General features: G+C 42.1%; 1 protein-coding gene across 1 annotated transcript in view; it reads right to left on the bottom strand.

Annotated features, from left to right (window-relative positions):
- Positions 1-19,589, bottom strand: part of MRAP2 (melanocortin 2 receptor accessory protein 2) — a 52,887-nt gene that overhangs the window by 8,534 nt on the left and 24,764 nt on the right. Inside the window, exons 2-3 of the mRNA XM_065927805.1 lie at positions 18,006-18,138; positions 7,956-8,055 (exon numbers count right to left, since the gene is read on the bottom strand). Coding sequence (XP_065783877.1) covers positions 7,956-8,055; positions 18,006-18,132 — 227 coding nt within the window. The 5' untranslated portion in view covers positions 18,133-18,138. The remainder of the gene's footprint in view (positions 1-7,955; positions 8,056-18,005; positions 18,139-19,589) is intronic.

Raw genomic sequence — 19,589 nt, 5'->3', positions numbered from 1 at the left:
TGTGTGTGTGTGTGTGTGTGTGTGTGTGTGTAAGTGCCTCTTGGTTGCTTTCATTGGTAGTTCTGACTTGCCAGGGAGATGTCAGTCTCTGAGGAAAGACTCTACTACCTTAGAATGACCCTCAGTACGTCCTGGGCAAGCCATAGTTTTGCACTCAGGAAATACCTCTTGATTGATGGAGAATTAAAAGAAACTACTGAACAAAGGTGTATAACTTGAATCAGATATAAAAAGCACTTGGATTTTTTACCTGTTGATATATGGAGACCTCTCAGAATAACAGATCTTCCTTAGGAATAACCTGCTATGTCTGCATTCAGCTGGTTCCTACGACCTTGGTCATTATCGAAGACCTTGAGCACAGACAGTCTCCAGCTGTTAGCTTTTAGGTGCACTGTACCCATGCTTGGGTGAGAATCATACTCAGATAAATTGCAACTCCAGGTAAAATGCAATTTCCATTTTTGCAAGGTCATGAGCAATACCGTCCTCATCCCTAAAAAAGACCATCCCCACCTAGACAAGTGCACTTAGCAAAGGCTACTCAAAATGAGGATATCTGAGGTGTATGATGTCTGAGAGTTGATCTTTTTTTTTTTTTAAGAAGTCCAAAATATTCAACATAAAATGCAATCCAAGACGTTCCCTTACTCCTTCTCTCTGGCAGATTTATGACAATGAGGTGATTATGATGCTTTAACAAGACGGCAAAGAGAGTAAATGGCTCCTCAGTGGAGAAAGCACAGAAAAAGTGGTTCTTTTACCCTGACTGTCTATAAAGAATTCAAGTGAGAGGGTCCCCCCACCCCATACAACAGCAGATATTCCATGAGAAAATAATCCCCATTAAAGCTACTTCTTGGAGCTAAAAGCTTTTTAAAAAGGCATGACGGCAGCTTTATAAGAGTCTTTCTCCCTCTGCTCTCTGCTTTACCGGCACTCACCTTTATCTGAGTCTCCTCCTGGACACAGAGATTACCCTCCCCAGCCTGGCGGTCAGATGAGTGTGGCTAGTCCTGGCCAACGAGCTGTGAGAGGAAGGAATGTGTGCCACTCTCTGGCTGGAGAACAGACCAGCAAGTGTGAGTTCTCCATGTGCCCCACTGCTCATCACAGCAATTCAGGAGGCTGAACCTTAGAAATACTGCAGCTACAATGAAGAAGCATTGGTCCACGCCTTGCCAACCCTCAGAAGACATGTAGCTTGAACAACGTAAACCTGTGCTGCATTACAGTGAGACTTAGAGAGCTGTTTACTCCTGTCTCATAATCTCATTATGACACATCCACTCCTTAACAGAAGCCACTGAGTAGGCAGTGACTCTGGAATTGAAGTTCTCATGCTAAAATGACCCCAAGTTGTAAACCTCAGGGAAGAAGCCTATTTGCCATCCTTATGTCTTTCTTCTTCCAAGGGGATTCACACACTCTTTCCATAGATTAGCCGTTCAGTCTGCCCAGGATGTCTCCATGGAGAAAAAGATAGAACTAAGTGGCAGATTCAACACTAGTCAATTCTGAGTTGGGGCCTTAATCAGAAGTGATGCTCAAAATTCTCCAAACCAGGCTTCAACAGTACATGAACCGTGAACTTCCAGATGTTCAAGCTGGATTTAGAAAAGGCAGAGGAACCAGACATCAAATTGCCAACATCCATTGGATCATCAAAAAGCAAGAGAGTTCCAGAAAAACATCTACTTCTACTTTATTAAATACACCAAAGCCTTTTGTTGTGTGGATCACAACAAACTGTGGGATAATCTTCAAGAGATGGGAATACCAGACCACCTGACCTGTCTCCTGAGAAATCTGTATGCAGGTCAAGAAGCAACAATTAGAAATGGACATGGAACAACAAACTGGTTCAAAATTGGGAAAGGAGTATGTCAAACTTGTATATTGTGACCCTGCTTATTTAACTTATATGCAGTGTACATCATGAGAAATGCTGGGCTGGCTGAAGCACAAGCTGGAATCAAGATGGCCAGGAGAAATATCAATAACCTCAGATATGCAGATGACACCACCCTTATGGCAGAAAGTGAAGAAGAACTAAAGAGCCTCTTGATGAAAGTGAAAGAGGAGAGTGAAAAAGCTGGCTTAAAACTCAACATTCAGAAAACTATGATCATGGCATCTGGTCCCATCACTTTATGGCAAATAGATGGGGAAACAGTGGAAACAGTGCAGATGGTGATTGCAGCCATGAAATTGAAAGATGCTTGCTCCTTGGAAGAAAGGCTATAACCAACCTAGACAGCATATTAAAAAGCATAGACATTACTTTGCCAACAAATGTCCATCTAGTCAAAGCTTTGGTTTTTCTAGTAGTCATGTATGGATGTGAGAGTTGGACTATAAAGAAAGCTGTGCACCAAAGAATTTATGCTTTTGAACTGTGGTGTTGGAGAAGACTCTTGAGAAACCCTTGGACAGCAGGGAGATCCAATCAGTCCATCCTAAAGGAAATCAGTCCTGAATATTCATTGGAAGGATTGATGCTGAAGCTGAAATTCCAATACTTTGACCACCTGATGCGAAGAACTGGCTCATCTGAAAAGACCCTGATGCTGGGAAAGATTGAAGGCAGGAGAAGGGGACAACAGAGGATGATATGTTCTTTGTGACCCACAACCCAGAGAGCTTGTTACATAAAGCTGTTAGAATTCAGACATTTGAGCCATGACTAAGACTCTCTACTTAATCCCCTTTCTAAAATCATCTTACTCTTTCTTCACACAAAGACATCACTTTGCCAACAAAAGTCCATACAGTCAAAGCTATGGTTTTCCCAGTAGTCATATATAGATATGAGAATTGGACCTTAAAGAAGGCTGAGTGCCAAAGAACTAATGCTTTCAAACTGTGGTGCTGGAAAAGACTCTTGAGAGTCCCTTGAACTGCAAGGAGATCAAACCAGTCAATCCTAAAGGAAATCAGTCCTGAACATTCATTGGAAGAACTGATGCTGAAGATGAAGCTCCAGTATTTTGGCCACCTGACATGAAGGGCCAACTCACTGAAAAAGACCCTGATGTGGGGAAAGATTGAAGGCAGGAGGAGAAGGGGATGACAGAGGATGAGATGGTTGGATGGCATCACCGTCTCAATGGACATGAGTTTGAGGAAACTCTGGGAGATAGTGAAGAACAAGGAAGCCTGGCATGATGCAGTCCATGGGGTTGCAAAGAGTAGGACATGATTGAGCAACTGTAAAAGAACTTTTTCTGAGAGACATGGCCAAGGTGAGGTGAAGCCAGGGGAGAACGAAGTCACATTTGGCACATGTAGCTCCACCATGAAAGCTTAGGGCCTGTGGGAGGATGAGAATCTTCTGCTCCTTCGTACTCTTTACCTGCACCCCTCTGCTCTCCCCAGGATGCCATGAGCCATGCAGGGGTGGACTGATCTTCACTGAGGGCTGTCTGCTGGGAGGCTAGTGCATGCCAGCAGTGCCGTAGGTGTCCGTTCACTCAATCTTTACGAACCTCTAGGAGGCAGTGACGACTTTATTTTTACAAGTGAGAGAGGTTAAGAATCCAGGAAATCTGGAAATGTTTGACTCCAGAACCCATGCCTGATCCAGTATGTGATGAAAGAAAGCAAATCTGATAGCTTGATAATTATCTTTGCTATAAGAGAGAAAGATTTAATATTACTGATATGAAGTCATTTAATGTAGGGTTGACAACAGGAGCTTCAGAGAGACTTTAGTTTGAGGCTTGGCTCCATTTGTTGCTGTTGTTCAGTCGCTCGGTCATGTCCAACTCTTTGAGACCCCGTGGACTGCAGCATGCCAGGCTTCCCTCTCCTTCACTGTCTCCCGGAGCTTGCGCAAGCTCATGTCCATTGAGTCTGTGATGCCATCTAATCATCTTGTCCTCTGTCGTCCCCTTCTCCTCCTGCCTTCAATCCTTCCCAGCATCAGGGTCTTTTCTAATGAATTGGCTCTTTGTATCAAGTGGTCAAAGTATTGGAGCTTCAGTTTCAGCATCAGTCCTTCCAATGAATATTCAGGACTGATTTCCTTTAGGATTAACTGGTTTGATCTCCTTATAGTCAAAGGGACTCTCAAGAGTCTTCTCCAACACCACAGTTCAAAAGCATCAGTTCTTCAGCACTCAGACTTGTTTATGGTTCAGCTCTCACATCCATACATGACCACTGGGAAAACCATAGCTTTGAGTTTATGTACATTAGTTGACAAAGCAATGTCTCTGCTTTTTAATATGCATAGTTTTTTTTTTAAACCTGTGAATCCTTATATGAGTGATTCAGTCTCCTTTTTCTCATCTGTAAAGTGAGATTTTACAGGATAATTTCTATGTGATTTACTTCATCTTTCAGTAAGAACTTAGTGAGATTATACTATAAAGTGATTAACAGATCCTGGCAGATGGTAAATGTCAAAAAATGTTCTTAGTATTATTCTCAGTGATTTATCATTATGTCCTCCATGTCTAATTATCAGGGGCAAACTTAAAACTGACTGTTTTATATTAAAGTTGGCTGCTTGGATAATGTCTATTTTACAAAAAATATTTCCTGCCAAATAAATGTCAAGTTTACTAAGATATAAAACCATTCTTAACTGCTCCATTTAGGGATTTTTCCATATGTCTGTATCATTCAGTTTGATTTTCATATACTATAGCCAAATGCACGTCTTACACTGCTTCAGAAAAACATTTAAAGTGTGGCCCTGAGGGCTGATCCGTCTTTTCATTAAAAGTAAAAATGAAAAGGTCAAACTTTCTCCTTAACCTCACCAAAAGCATGTAGGGTTACAATGACCCCTGTTCTTTGAGATGACTAAGAATAACCATCAAAAGAGAAATCATCTATTAGAAGGACAAATAGCCAACTGGAAAACGGGAAAACCAAGCCTCAGCTACCCAGGGTCAATGTGAAATGCTGAGGCAATGTATTAGTCAGTGTTATCCAGAGAAATAGAACTAACAGGGGTGTTTGGGTGTGGGTGTGGGTGTGCGTGTAGGTGTGTATGAATGTGTGTGTGTGCCTGTGCACATTTATTTCTATATCTATCTATCTACACATTCAGGGTGAGGTGGGGACAGATTTAGTTTAAGAAATTGGTTCATGGGATGGTGGAGACAGGCAAGTCCAAAATCTGTAGGGTTTGGACAGGCTGGAGACCCAGGGAAGAGCTGCAGTCTGAGTCTGAAGGCAGTCCCCTGCCAGAATTCCTTTTTTGCTAGACAGAGGTTCATCTGTTTCTAGGAATGCCTTTTGCAGTTGGATGAGGCCCTCCCTCATTATGGGGAATGATCAGTCTTCCTAAAAGACTGATCTCACCTAAAAAAAAAAAAACAAAAAAAAACCTTCATAGAAACATCTAGAATAATGTTTTACCAAATATCATGGCCTAGACAAACACAAAATTACTCATTACAGGAAGTCATGCTCCCTTTTGAGCTAGGGTGTTCCCATCTATGAAATCATGTGCATCTTATGTGAAACAAGTACATCTCAACAACCATGAAAAGTCCATCCGGCTCGCTGAGGAGCAGGAAGAGAGAAGGGCTTACTATTCCCCGGTCACTCTGCTAGCTGTGCCCGAACCGGAGCTTGTCCTCGGCTTCTTTTACTACTGCTATAGTGAAGTCACTCAGTAGTGTCCCACTCTGTGACCCCGTGGACTGTAGCCCACCAGGCTCCTCCATCCATGGGATTCTCCAGGCAAGAATGCTGGAGTGGGTTGCCATTTCCTTCTCCAAGGGAATCTTCCCGACCCAGGGATCGAACCCAGGTCTCCCGCATGGCAGGCAGATGCTTTAACCTCTGAGCCACCAGAGAAGCCCTTACTACTGCTATAATCCACACCAGATTTCTAAACTCCTTGGACCAATATACTGAAGCAAAGGCATGTGCAGATGTTTGCAAAATCAAGGAGACAGAAAAGGGAAAGTTCATATTTTTTTTAGTGGCTATTCCAGAGATTCTCAACCATCCATTTCCATAGCCTTCAATAAAATGGTCTTTTACTTTCATTTAACAAGTGTTTGAATTTTTCTCTCAGACATTAATGTCTGAAAAGAGCTGTGTGATGCGCAGAACCATTCCCTTTATATGATTAGTTGTTAGAGTTCAAGTGCAGGCTGGAGACTGAACAGCAGACACTGCAGACTGTGTGATGAGTTACAACAAGAACACCACGGCTAGGTGGTGAGGATGAAGGCAGACACTGAATGGAAATGTGAGGATTTGTGCTCACTTTCTTCCATTTACTCTCCCAGGTCGTTCCCTACCCTTCCCCACCCTGCTCTGTGCCCTGGGAAACTGACCTCTGATGTAGGCTCTGGCCACTGGTAGTGGTGTGGTGCTCAGCCAGTGGGGAGCAGTGGTGAGAAAGGGGAGGGACGGGGAAAGACAGGTCTGGGTATTTGTTGGAGGCTCCCTCCATAAGAGGTCACACTGGGCTGTGTCCCTTGACCTGGGTCACTGCTCCTCTCAGCCAGTCTCTCTGCAGGGCTCCTGGGAGACAATCAGGGCCCTTCCGATTTAGGGCATCTATTCCTCAGTGTTCTGAGCCCTGGCATCCTGCACCATCCAGGAAGATGGGCTGCTCTCTTCCCAGGCCACAACCTGTGACGAGTCCCTTTGTCAAAAGCTCTAATCCAAAAAGATACATGCACCCCTGTGTTCACAGCAGCATTATTCACAACAGCTGAGATACAGAGACAACCTAAAAGTCCAGCAATGGATGAATGGATAGAGAAGACGTGGTACATATATACAATGGAATATTACTCAGCCATGAAAAAGAATGCAATAATGCCATCTGCAGCAACATCGATGCAACTAGAGATTATCATACTAAGTAAGTCAGAAAAAATACCATATGATATCACCTATATGTGGAATCTAAAATAGGGCACAAATGAACCTATCTATGAAACAGAAACAGACTCACAGATACTGCCTTGTGGTTGCCAAGGTAACAGAGGAATGGATTGCAAGTTTGGGACTAGTAAATGCAAACTAGTAGATATGGGATGGATAAAAAGAAAGATCCTACTGTATAAAACACAGAACCACCTTCAGTATCCTGGGATAAATCATTATGGAAAATAATACTAAAAAAGCAGAAATATGTGTATAACTGAGTCACTCTGCTGTAGAGCAGAAATTAACACAGCATTGTAAATCAACTATATTTCAAAAAGAAAATTAAGTTTTTAAAAAGCTCTTCTAATTACCTAATTTGAATGTGCTATCTGTTGCCTTCTGGAACTGACTGACAAGGTATCAAATAAGTAGTTATTTTTTCCTTTTTTGGAAGAGTTGGGATTAAAAAAGTCTCTAAAACATTTCTGAGTTTTTGCAAACTATAACCACCCAATTATGTTTTGATGTTATTCAACACTCATTAAGCATCCATGCAATCATTTCCTCCATAAATCCAAAGCCCATCACAGATGTTCTTTACCACACCATGAAACTTTTATAATCCTTTATCTCATTTTGAGGAAATTTAGTGCTGAATTCAGTGAATAATTAAACAATTTAGTTGAGTATTCAGTAACAATGATTTCTCTGCTCCTTGAAATGATTTTTTAAGCTAGCTTTCATCCTATTTTTGGTATTGTCCTTTTTCATTGTTTTCAGTCTGGTGAGTCACCTAAATTCTTTTGGGAATAAGGAGAAAATCCATCCTAATTAATAATCTTTCAAAATAAACATCGAGCCAGGATCAGCATTAAGACTACAGGAAAGACCAAGAAACCCAGGTGCATGAGGGTTCACTTGAAAAGAAGCCTCAGAGGCAAGAGGCAAAGTGCTAGGAGGAAAACAGGTCCCACCCAACCAGCACATGGGTCTGGACAGCAAACCCATCTCTCCACCCATGAGAAGCAACCCCACCCCCCGATACATTTCTGTTTCTTCAAGTCCCTGTGGGGTTTAACAGACATTTAGAAACAGCCCAAACTTACTCTTGGTGTGGGGCTCCTGTCTTGGTCAGCAGAGTCAGCACAAAAAACATAAAAATCACGAAGACTGCAAGACCAACCCAAAATCCAATCACAATGGAATCTGCAAGACAGTTAACACTGGGGTTAGTATTTCATAGCAACATAAAATTTAAACATTCAAGGAATCTGTGCTTTTTGATACATGAAATGAGAGAGGATGGTCACAGTCCTCTGAGACCACCTTGAACTATCGGACAGCAGGGAACAGTTAACATAAGGAATGAGGGAAGAGTCCATGTCTTCAGGTTCCTGACTCAGGTAACACTAGGAGATGTCAGCCTTCCTGACTCTTGGTTGCTACATTCCAACGGAAGAATTTAGGACAGAATCAGGCTGTCTAGGTCCTCAAGATTCCACTGAAGTGTCTTGAGTTAGAAAACCCAATTTTTAGCAGAAACTACAGGATGAAGCTTAAAATGACATCTGATTCATGTCAACCCAGTTTTGTTTTTTCACTCATGTTCATGCTGGCATAACTCAGGTCTTCACTACATCCTGCAAAGAACATAACAAATGGCCTCCTACGTGCTCTTCCTGCCTTCGGTCTTTGCCAGGCCTCATCTTAATGGAATCTGCTTTATCATAGCTCTGATAGTATTGCTCTTTCATGAAAAATACTTCAACAAAAATAGAATTGACCTTTTTCACATGAGAACAGATGCCACATACAAAGCACTTTTACCATATCTGGCATCTGAGAAGAAGGTGGCTCATGTTTGCAGTCTATTATTGTTTAAGTAGTTGTTTTCTCTCAGTTGATCCTTACTTTAAAACTGATGCTTCCCATCAGTCTGGGGGACACTGTATTCCTGTATTTGCCTGAACCCTTAGGCATAGTTCCTTAATACTCACACCTTTCCAGGGGTCCGTACCTTCACCTGGCCAGAACAACTTTCCCCAAACTGGAGATAATGAAAGTCTATCCCTCATTCAAAGTGCATTCCCCACATCAACTCCTTAAGGAAGCCTAATCTCCCCAACTGATGTGCCTGCTCCCTCCTGTGAACTCCATGACCTTTCTGTCTGTGCTTCTCTGCACAGCTCCCTCCTTGATCCTATCACAGGTAATAGTCACTAGTGTGTGTCTCTCAGATGCGGATGAGGCCGAGCTGTCTACACAACCTAGCACATTCATCATAAGGTCTTAAGTTTGGGGAAGCAACAGAGTTGAATTATTTTACATTTTCTGATCTATTCTAAGAAGTTTACCTACATGGCAATACAGTGAGGATGCCTAGCAATTTTTAAAAAGGTGAATAGAACATATACACTAAATGTGTTTAAATACAAAGCATTATTCTAATTGAATTATGTGTATATAGCACTCTTTCTAACATGAAGAAATCAGATTAGCAACTTGCTTGGCATAATTCTTACTTTTATTCTAAATATACTATCACCTAGAGGGTAACAACCTTTATTTAACAATGTTTTAAAAAATTATTTATTTTTAATTGAAGGATAATTGCTTTATAATATTGTGTTAGTTTCTGCCATACATCAACATGAATCAGTCATAAGTATACATATTTCCCCTCCCTCTCGATCCTCCCTCCCACCACCTGCCCCTTCCCACCCCTCTAGGTTGTTTCAGAGCCCCAGTTTATTCAATGGCATTTATTCAGTACTCTGGATGCAAAACCAATTTATCTTTCCCAGGGTTAAGAGTGCCTGAGAAACAGGAATTGTAGACTTTGCCTTACAAACTAATGGAAATGAAGCCTAACAAGACATAGGGACAAATACCAAAAAGCACATGTGTACAAATGCAATTAACATGTAACAATAGCATCTCAGTTATGGGGGCACAGACTGCAAAGCGTCATTTTTGCAGATAAATGCCAGCTCAGCCTCCTGCACTTCATCAACCGCCTGAATAGCAAAAGCCAATTCTAAAATGACCTGTCAGCGTTATGTTAAGTCCTCAGTTGAGAATTTAGTCATGTTGATTCATTTTCAAATCTGTTTACTAGGGAGGGGTTCTCATGAGCGCAGCTCTCACACAGCTGATGGTGGCTGGATCCCCAAGTGTCCTCCAGCCCCCTAGCCCAGGGTGGACACAGGCAGAGGTGCCTTTAACCCAGCCCAGTCCCTTCCCCTGGCCTTCTAGTGACCCAGGGAGCTGATCAAAAAGCAACAATAACGTGGGACCTGAGAGGGTCTCAGCCCTCAGCCAAGTCACAAGAGAGAAGAGAGTGGGAATGAGGAGAGCTTTGGTTAGAATCTTAGAATCCCCACAGTCCAATGGCATTTTCACGCATTCTCTTGATAATGTGGAATCCACGTTTCTCATGACAATATGCTTTAAGTAGCTTTGCTTACTCACATTCTCCTCCAGAGGAAATTCTGCATCCTCAGATTATCTCCATTAATTCTCCTCTACCTCATCCTCATCCTTTATCCAAACAATAAATACATGAGGCCCAATAAATACACAAGATACCTTTCTCACTCTGAGCCCCTTTCAGAGAGCATCAGAGAGCTCCATCTCATCCCAGGAACAACCAAACTCTCCTGAAGTTTTATTTCTATGTCAAGTTTCACGGACACAAGCATTCCAGTGAAAAGAGGAATACAGAGCCTCTGGTCTTCCCCAAAGTACCCTTTCTCAGGAGGAAGTGAGAACAGAGGTTTACATAGAGTGGGGGCTCCAAGAAACCTGCTTGGTTAAGGAAAAGCCTTCCACGGGGGTTTCTAATACAGCCGAAGAGCTACTTCTGTCCTGTCTAGAGACTGAGCTACTTAGAGACCATTTTAGTTTAAGAGAGTATAGGAGGAGAAATTGCCCAGGGGAATTCCAAATCGAATGCATCATAATAAAATAACCTCCCCTTTACCTGACGTCCAGCGAATGGAATGAAACAAGAGAGCTGACATGTGCACGGTTTTCACTGGTATGATCTGCCTTTCCATATATTATGTTTTCCATTTTAGGGGAGGATGAGAGTAACTATCCTATCCCTCCCCCCCAACCAGTCAGAATGGCCATCATTAAAGGGTTTACAAACAATAAATACCGGAAACGGTGTGGAGAAAAGGGAACCTTCTTACACTGCTTGTAAGAATGCACAGCCACTATGAAGAACAGTATGGAGGTTCCTTAAAAAACTAAAAATAGAGCTACCATATGATCCAGCAATCCTACTACTGGGCAAATATTCAGAGAAAACCACGGTTTGAAAGAATATGTGCACCCCAATGTTCAACTGCAGCACTGCTTCCAACAGCCAAAACAAGGAAGAAATCTCAATGTCCATCAACAGAGGAAGAGATAAAGATGTGGTACATATACACAATGGAATATTACTCAGCCATTAAAAGGAATGCAATAATGTGACCTGTGGCAACATGAATGAATCTAGAGATGATCATACTAGGTGAAGTAAGTCAGAGAAAGACAAATATTATAATGGTGATATGTGAAATATAAAAAAAATTATACAAATGAATTTATTTACAAAACAGAAATAGACTTACAGACTTAGAAAACAAACTGAGGGTTATCAAAAGAGAAAGGTGGAGGGGAGGGATAAGTTGGGAGTTTGGGATTAACATACACTCAATACTGTGTTTAACATAGATAACCAACAAAGATTTACTGTATAGTGCAGGGAACTCTGCTCAATATCTTGTAATAATGTAAATGGAAAAAGAATTTGAAAAGGAAGAGGTATATGTGTAACTGAATCACTTTGATGGTCATTTGAAACTAACACAAAATTGTATTAGGTTGGCCAAGAAGTTTGTTTTTGGCCAAACTCTTTGCGACCCCATGGACTGTAGCCTGCCAGGCTTCTCTGCCCACAGGGATTCTCCAGACCAGAATACTGGAGTGGGTTGCCATGTCCTCCTCCAGGGGATCTTCCCAACCCAGGGATCTAACCCAGGTCTCCTGCATTGCAGGCGGATTCTTTATTATCTGAGCCACCAGGGAAACCCAAGAATACTGGAGTGGGTAGCCTATCCCATCTCCAGGAGAACTTCCCAACCCAGGAATTGAACTGGGTCAATTTGGTACCAGCTGAGCTACCAGAGAAGCTCAAATCAACTATAGTCCAATATAAAAAATTTTTTAAAAAAGAATATATTGTGACCTTCCCATCTCATGGTTATATGAAAAGCAAGGGTTAGTGATTAATTTGAAAGACAGGGTTCAGGACACCAGCACAAGCACTGTTCTTATACCGATTCTGGTTCTTAAGGTATTAGGATCCGTTCTGTGTTATGGACTCCTGGGAAGGAGCCAACAGTGCTCCCGATCACAGGTCTTACTCCAAACCATGGAGCATTTTCTGTAATGTTCTTCCTCAGGTATCTTACAGCTCAATCTCTCGTTTCCTTCAGGCATTCGTTCATATTTCTCCTTCTCAGGAAGGCCTTCCACGTCCATTCTATCTATACTTTGACCTCCACACTTCACACCTCCTTTCCCTACATTATCTTCTATCACCATCTGGCATAGTTTGTCTATTTATTTATTATCTGTCTCTCAGGGTAGAATGCAAGATCTATAAGAGATGGGCTTTTTCTTTTCTGTTCACTGCTGTATCTCCAGTGATTAAAACAGGGCTGCACACAAAGGAGACACAGATATAAAAACCAGACTCTTGGACCCAGTGGGAGAAGGTGAGGGTGGGATGATTTGAAAGAATAGCACTGAAACGTGTACATTACCATATGCAAATAGATGACCAGTGCAAGTTTGATGCATAAAGAAGGACACCCAAAACTAGTGCTCTGGGACAACCCAGAGGGATAGTGTGGACAGGGACATGGAAGGGGGGTTCAGGATGGAGGGGACACATGTATACCTGTGGGTGATTCATGTTGATGTTTGGCAATAATGGAATTGGCATATATTGGAAAGCAATTATCCTTCAATTAAATTTATTAAAAAAATAGTGCTGCAAATAACAGGTGCTCAATAAATACATATAGAATGAATGGATGAATGAATGTCCATTTTTCTGGTATCAAATGTATGTCAGATACAGGTCCACTTCAGATAGTTATAAAGTTTATTATCAGATTCAAAACTGAAGGCAAAAGGAGAATTTACAATGATCATCAGAGGTTGTTTCTCAGATAAAAGACGCTATAGAGATAGGATCTTAATTTCAGCAAGCAGGAGAACTCAATCTAACTAGAGATGTAACTATTGTTGCTAAGAACAACCCATCACATGTAAAGTATAAAGATAACCATTATGGTCACTCCTGTCTTCCTAAATGCTTCCCCTTGAAATGACTGATTTTCATTCTTTTCAACTTGCACCTAATTGGCTTTGAATTTTTCTCAGCAAAACAAGAAGATGCACCTGAAGCCCAGAATTACAGCTTTTTAAAATGGAAGACACTAATCCTAAAGTTATACAATACAATAATTGATTTATTTTCCTGTATGTCTTGGGGTTTGTTCTGGAAGCTAAGGGCCTCTAATCAGATCTCTTACATTAAAATAGTAAAGATTTACCTAGGAATTTCTGTTTTTTGCCTAAAATAAATGCTAATACTAAAAAAAGCACTCCTTCTCAATGGTATAGTATGTAAAATGTGTAAATAATGCCTACATTTCTGCTTACATTTTGCAGGAATTTTTTCCAGCTATAATCATCTCTAAGTGTAATATGCCCCAAAGAAATTTCCAACTGTCTCTGGAAATGCCCCAACCAAAATTACAGCAGTATTGCCCTTTAAACTAAGAAAAAGAGGCAGGAGAAAAATGACACAAAAATAAAATCTGTGTCATGAAGTTATAAAAGCTTAGATTACAGGAAACCATATGATGATTTGCCCAGTCATATTGATTTTCATTAAAATCCTTAAGAGCAAGTATCCTTTCCCACAGACTATGCCAGAAAAATAAGAGATTAAAGAATTAAAGCAAATTAAGAAGGGTGATTCACACCCTGACAGCAATAGCCCTCCATCAGATAATGGATGACAGTACATCCTAATGGATTCCAGATGCTTTTCTTTTACTTCCACACAGAACTACTGAGCAGACATCAACAAAGGAGTGTGTGAAAGCATTTGATTATTACTATTCACTTCAGGGGTAAAGGATATGTGATTTAGTTAATGCTTTTTAAGGAACAAAAATAGAAAGCTCCTGATACAGGAAATTACTAACTCCAAAGCCCTTTACAACCCCACCGATGGTGACCAGAAGGCAGGAACCAGCCAGCTATCACTGCCCCTGTCCCTCTAACAGTCCGGAGTCGCTCAACCACAGCCACCAGCAATTAGCAGCACCCGGCTCCTCAGGACCTACAGGCGAAGCCAGGCTCTTGTGGTCCTTCCTGCAATTGGGGTGGGGAAAAGGCTAAAACTTAATTAGCTGGAATTGGGGGTCAGCCAAGATGGAGACTTGGGAGGCTCCTGAGGTCCCCTCTTCCCACAGACACATTGACTATATGGCTACATCTGGAGCAGTTCCCTCTGAAAGAGCTCCAGAAGCTAGCTGAATGACTCCTACACATCTGAAAAACGAGAAAGTACCCACCTTCATATCAGTAAGAAAGGCTGAGCCATCTCCTGCCATTAACCCCACCCCCAGCAGAGCAACGTGTGGTCAGAGGTAAGCCCCAACGCTCACCTTCCCTGAGGAAGGGTCTGGACCACACACTGGAGCCCCACTGGAGGCAGTTCAAGACGGCGGTGTGGAAAGGTCCCAAGTTCACCTTCTTCCACGGACATACAACTACAACTACACAGGGATACTTTCCTCAGAAAAGACCTGAAAACTGAGCAAGCAGAGCCTCTACAACGAAGGATAAGAAGACAGCACTGAGACAGTGAGCAGAGGCAGAAACACAGTCTCTCTCTCTCTCTCTCTCTCTCTCTCTCTCACACACACACACACACACACACACACAGAAAAAAACTCCATCCTAGGTGCCGCAATCCACAATTGGGAGAGATCTCAAAAATACAGAACTCTTCTCTAAGGTTAGAGGCATCTGAGCTCCATCAAAAGCATCCCAAATCATCAATCCTGCCTAGGAAAGACAAGCCCCCCAAATGGCTGACTTTAAAAAACCAATGGGTATTACTTTCAAGAAAAACAGAGCTCCTCAGGGAATGGAGAATATGTTTAAAGGGCTCATGCACAGACCCCCTCACCCCAGGACCCATTACAAAACACCAGTTTGAAAATCACCTGGCCTATTCAGAAAGGAGACCCATTAACTAATCTTAAAGCTTCTGCTGGAGAGGCACAAATTTGCTGGGACTCTTTCCAGTGATGGACACATTGACCATTTTCATGACCTCATTCTACCTTGCTAATTCCAGGGCTGGTGGGCGCTATCTTGGAACTCTCCCTCTAACCTGCTAGTGTCAGTGGGGGTGCCCCCCTGGGAGCCCCACCCACCCCGTGTCACAGCTGGGCTGGGCAAGCACCCTGCCCACCCCTGCACTGCAGTGGCAGGCACAGGCAGCCCATACAGGCGATGTCCCTTGAGTTCCTAGCTCTGGGGGCCAGGGCTTCTCACAGAACATTTCCTACATGCCACTCCTTTAAGCCTGCGAGAAGTGGCTCTTTTAGCTAATGCACAGAAGCCAACACAGAGAGTCAAGAAGAAGGAAGAAATGGAGGAATATGTTCCAAACAAAAGGACAAGATAAATCTCTAGAAATAGATCTTAGTGAGAGTTCAAAATAAGGGTCATAAATAGGGGAGTAAGCTCTTTGATACCACTCTTAGTAATGATTTTTTGGATTTAACATCCAAAGCAAAGGCAACAAAAGCAAAATAAACAAGTAGGACTACATTAAACTAAATAGATTCTGCATAGCAAAGTGAAAGCGAAAGTGAAGTTGCTCAGTCCTGTTGGACTCTTTGCAACCCCATGAACTCTAGCCTACCAGGCTCCTCCGTCCATGGGATTTTCCAGGCCAGAGTACTGGAGTGGGTTGCCATTTCCTTCTCCAGGGGATCTTCCTAACCCAGGAATTGAACCCAGGTCTCCTGCACTGCAGGTAGATGCTTTAACAATGGAAACCATCAATAACTTGAAAAGGTCACCTATGGAATAGCAGAAGACATATGCAAACCACATATCTGGTAAGAGTTTAATATCCAAAGTATACAAGGGACTCATATAACTCAATAGCAAAATAAACCCAATTAAAATATGGGCAAAAGTCCTGAACAGACATATTTCCACAGACAATATCCAAATGTTACAGGCACATGAAAATGTACTCAATATCACCAATCATTAGGAAAATGCAATTCAAAACCTCAAAGAGATATCATCTCACCCCTGTTAGAAAGTCCTTTATCAAAAAAGACAAGAGAGAACAAATGCTGGTGAGGATGTGGAGAAAAGATAACCCTTGTACATTGTTGGTAGGAATGTAACTTGTATAGCCACTATGTATAAAGTTCCTTAAGAAATTAAAACAGAACTACTGTAAGATCCAGCTTTTCCACTTTTGGAAAAATATCCCAAAGAAATGAAAGCATTATCTTGAAGAGGGTATCTGTATTCCCCTGTTCATTGCAACATTATTCACAATAGCCAAGGTATGGAAACAATCTCACTGTCCATTCACTGATAAATGGATTAAGAAAATGTGATAGACAGATGATAGAAATTTGAATATTTTTCAGCCTTTAAGAAGAAGGAAATATAGTCATTTATTACAACAAGGGTGAAACTGGAAGGCACTATATGAAGTGAGATAAGCTAGTTAGAGAAAGACAATTAGGGCATGATATCACTTACATGTAGACTCTAAAAGAGAAGTTAAACTCAAAGAAAGAGAGAGTAGAAAAGTGGCTGCCAGAGGCTGAAGGGTGGGGAAATCGGGAGAGGTTGGTAAAAAGAGTACAAACTTTCAACTGTAAGATGAATAAGATCTGGGGACCTGACATATAACGTGGAAAGTATAGTTGATAATACTGTCTTTACAGTCGGCAAGAGAGTAGAACATAAATGTTCTTACCAATGAATAAACAATCAAATACATACACCTGAGGTGATAGAAATGTTAATTAAGTTGATGAAGAGAATCCTTTCACCATATACACAACGTATCACCATTTTATTTATTGTATAAATATATGACAATTTTGTTTGTCAGTTATATCTCAGTGAAGCTGGAAAAACTAGAAAGTTCACCTTGCAATGGAGCGGCAAGTAGGGGTCAGAGGTCATGATGCCATGACAGCTCAGAGAGTCAGAGGCCAGAAAATATGAAAGGAGGGAAACCACTTCCTTGGCCACATTCGTCTTCAACTCTAACCACTCTTGTATTTCCTAAACATGCCCCATTCATCTGAGTCAGTAAAGGACCTACCGCTTTTATAACACTGTGGACGTTCATTCTGAAACAACCAAACCTCTCTAGGACATTCACAGGGTAACCACGACAGGACCCGGGAATGGGCAGCAGTTTCTGCTCATGACAACTCTGCTTACGGCGACTGAGCTGCTTCATGCTTGCCAGTCAGCCGGCAGTTATGACCAGACGTGAACAGTACCCTTTCATAGAATTATATTTCCTTGCTCTGTGCTAGATGATTAATTACTCCAACAACATGGAGCACAATTCATGCCTACAACAGAGTTGGGAATGATCATGAGTTATTCTGGTCCTTTATCATGAAAAAAACTCAGACAGACTGCTTTCCACAGTCCCAGAAACCCAGCAGGGCTGAAGGGATGCTGTGAACCGAGTGTTAAAAAAGGAAGCTTCTTCAAATTAGAGTCCTAGATTCTATTTGTGTATACATTTTTGATGGTCTAAATGTTCACAGTTTTGGAGAGCTGGAATCATTAATTTTTTTAAGTCTCAATTTGAAAGGGACATTGACTCATCCTCCACTAAGGGAATCTTCCAATCCAAGTCCTTCATCAGTCATGTGGAGGGGATTTATGGGGTTTAGGGGGTAGAGGATAAAGTTATGTATAAGCATGTCCATGGAAAGTAAACACTGGTGGCTTCACAGATTAAGGCAAACACACAACATGCTTACAATGGGAAATTGCACAAGACTTACATTTGTGAGCCTTCAGTCCTTCAAAGGAAACTGGTCCAATCTCATAATACTCATATTCCCAGGTATAATCAGAATTAGATGCAGATTGCTGGGATGTCCTGTTAGAAATTAACCTCTGGGCAGACATTTCTACCTGCACAAATGAAGAAAGGCAAGCGCAGAGTTTGTTAACTTAGCCACACTGTCCTTGACCATCTTCAGGAGGTCAGCAGGCAAAAGCCTAAGGGAGGTCCTATCCATCAGGTCAGGGACATTTCTCCCTGGCTGCCCATACTTCATCCCAAGCGGCCATTACTTCCTTTTCTCTCTCCAAGAGACTGGTATATATTTGTAACCAGACACCATGTCTTCTTTTGAGGTTGTTCCCCCAGAACTTAACCCAGTGCGTAGCACATAACCAAGTTCCAATAACTGATGAAAGAAAGAAGGAGGGAGAGAGTGGATCAAAATCCTCTGAGCTCACAACTTTAGTCTGACCACATATCACCACCTATAAAGAGCCTACAGAGGATAAATAAAATCAGTAGCAGGAGAGAACCAGCTCAACAGATTTCTACCAAGCACCTTCCATGGAAAAATAGACATGCCACCTACATCTAATGAAATGGAGTGGGGCAAAGAGAAGGGGACATCAAAAGTCACATCCCTGGGGAAGATCCTCAGTGGAAGCCCCAATCTTGGTCACCATTAACTCCTGAAATTTGTCCTATTTTCTGGATGTGCCAATGCCTCATTTTCTACAATTTTAGATTAAAAAATGCTGACTTCTTTGTGAAATGAGGTTGCACTGTACAGCATGGACACCTAAGATGCCAAGTCCACAGAGTCGGGATCCAGCAGTGTGCACCTGTGACATGTGAGGCACGGTACATCGTGGGCTAGGAGATGTCAGGCCAGGATCCCAGAGACATCCCCTAATAATGGGGCAAGAATGTGTTTGCATGTTCAATCACTCAGTTCTGTCTGACTCTTTGTGACCCCGTGGACTATAGCCCACCAGGCTTCTCTGTCCATGGGAATTCCTAGGCAAGAATACTGGAGTGGGTGGCTATTCCCTTCTCCAGGGGATGACCCTGACCCAGGGATCAAACCCATGTCTCCTGCATTGCAGGCAGATTCTTTACCACCTGGGAAGCCATAATGGGGGAAGAACACTAAGCAACAAATAACAGTAACATAAGGAAGAGTCTGAATGAAGTACCAGCCAAAACCAAGATTCACTGAACAGTATAACCACTGAGGACCATCGCCCCACCCCAAAATCTTTCTGAAGCTCCCCTTCTTCCACCCACCATAGGTCAGGATCACCCACTGCTGCCTCCAGGGCACAACCCCCAGATAAGCTGAGGCAAAATCTCCACCACTTTTCTGCCCCAAAGCATGAGTCTCACCTTTCCTTCTTTCTTTTAAAAAAAAACTAATTTATTTATTTTAACTGAAGGCTAATTACTTTACAATATCGTGGTGGTTTTTGCATACATTGACATGAATCAGCCATGGGTGAACATGTGTCCCCCCATCCCAACCCCCGCTCCCACCTCCCTCCCCATCCCATCCCTCTGGGTTGTCCCAGTGCACTGGCTT

The sequence above is a fragment of the Muntiacus reevesi genome, chromosome 3 (assembly GCF_963930625.1).
Source record: "Muntiacus reevesi chromosome 3, mMunRee1.1, whole genome shotgun sequence".
Classification (NCBI taxonomy): domain Eukaryota; kingdom Metazoa; phylum Chordata; class Mammalia; order Artiodactyla; family Cervidae; genus Muntiacus; species Muntiacus reevesi.
Note: the sequence above shows the minus strand (reverse complement) of the source record. Positions and strands in the feature narration are given on the sequence as shown.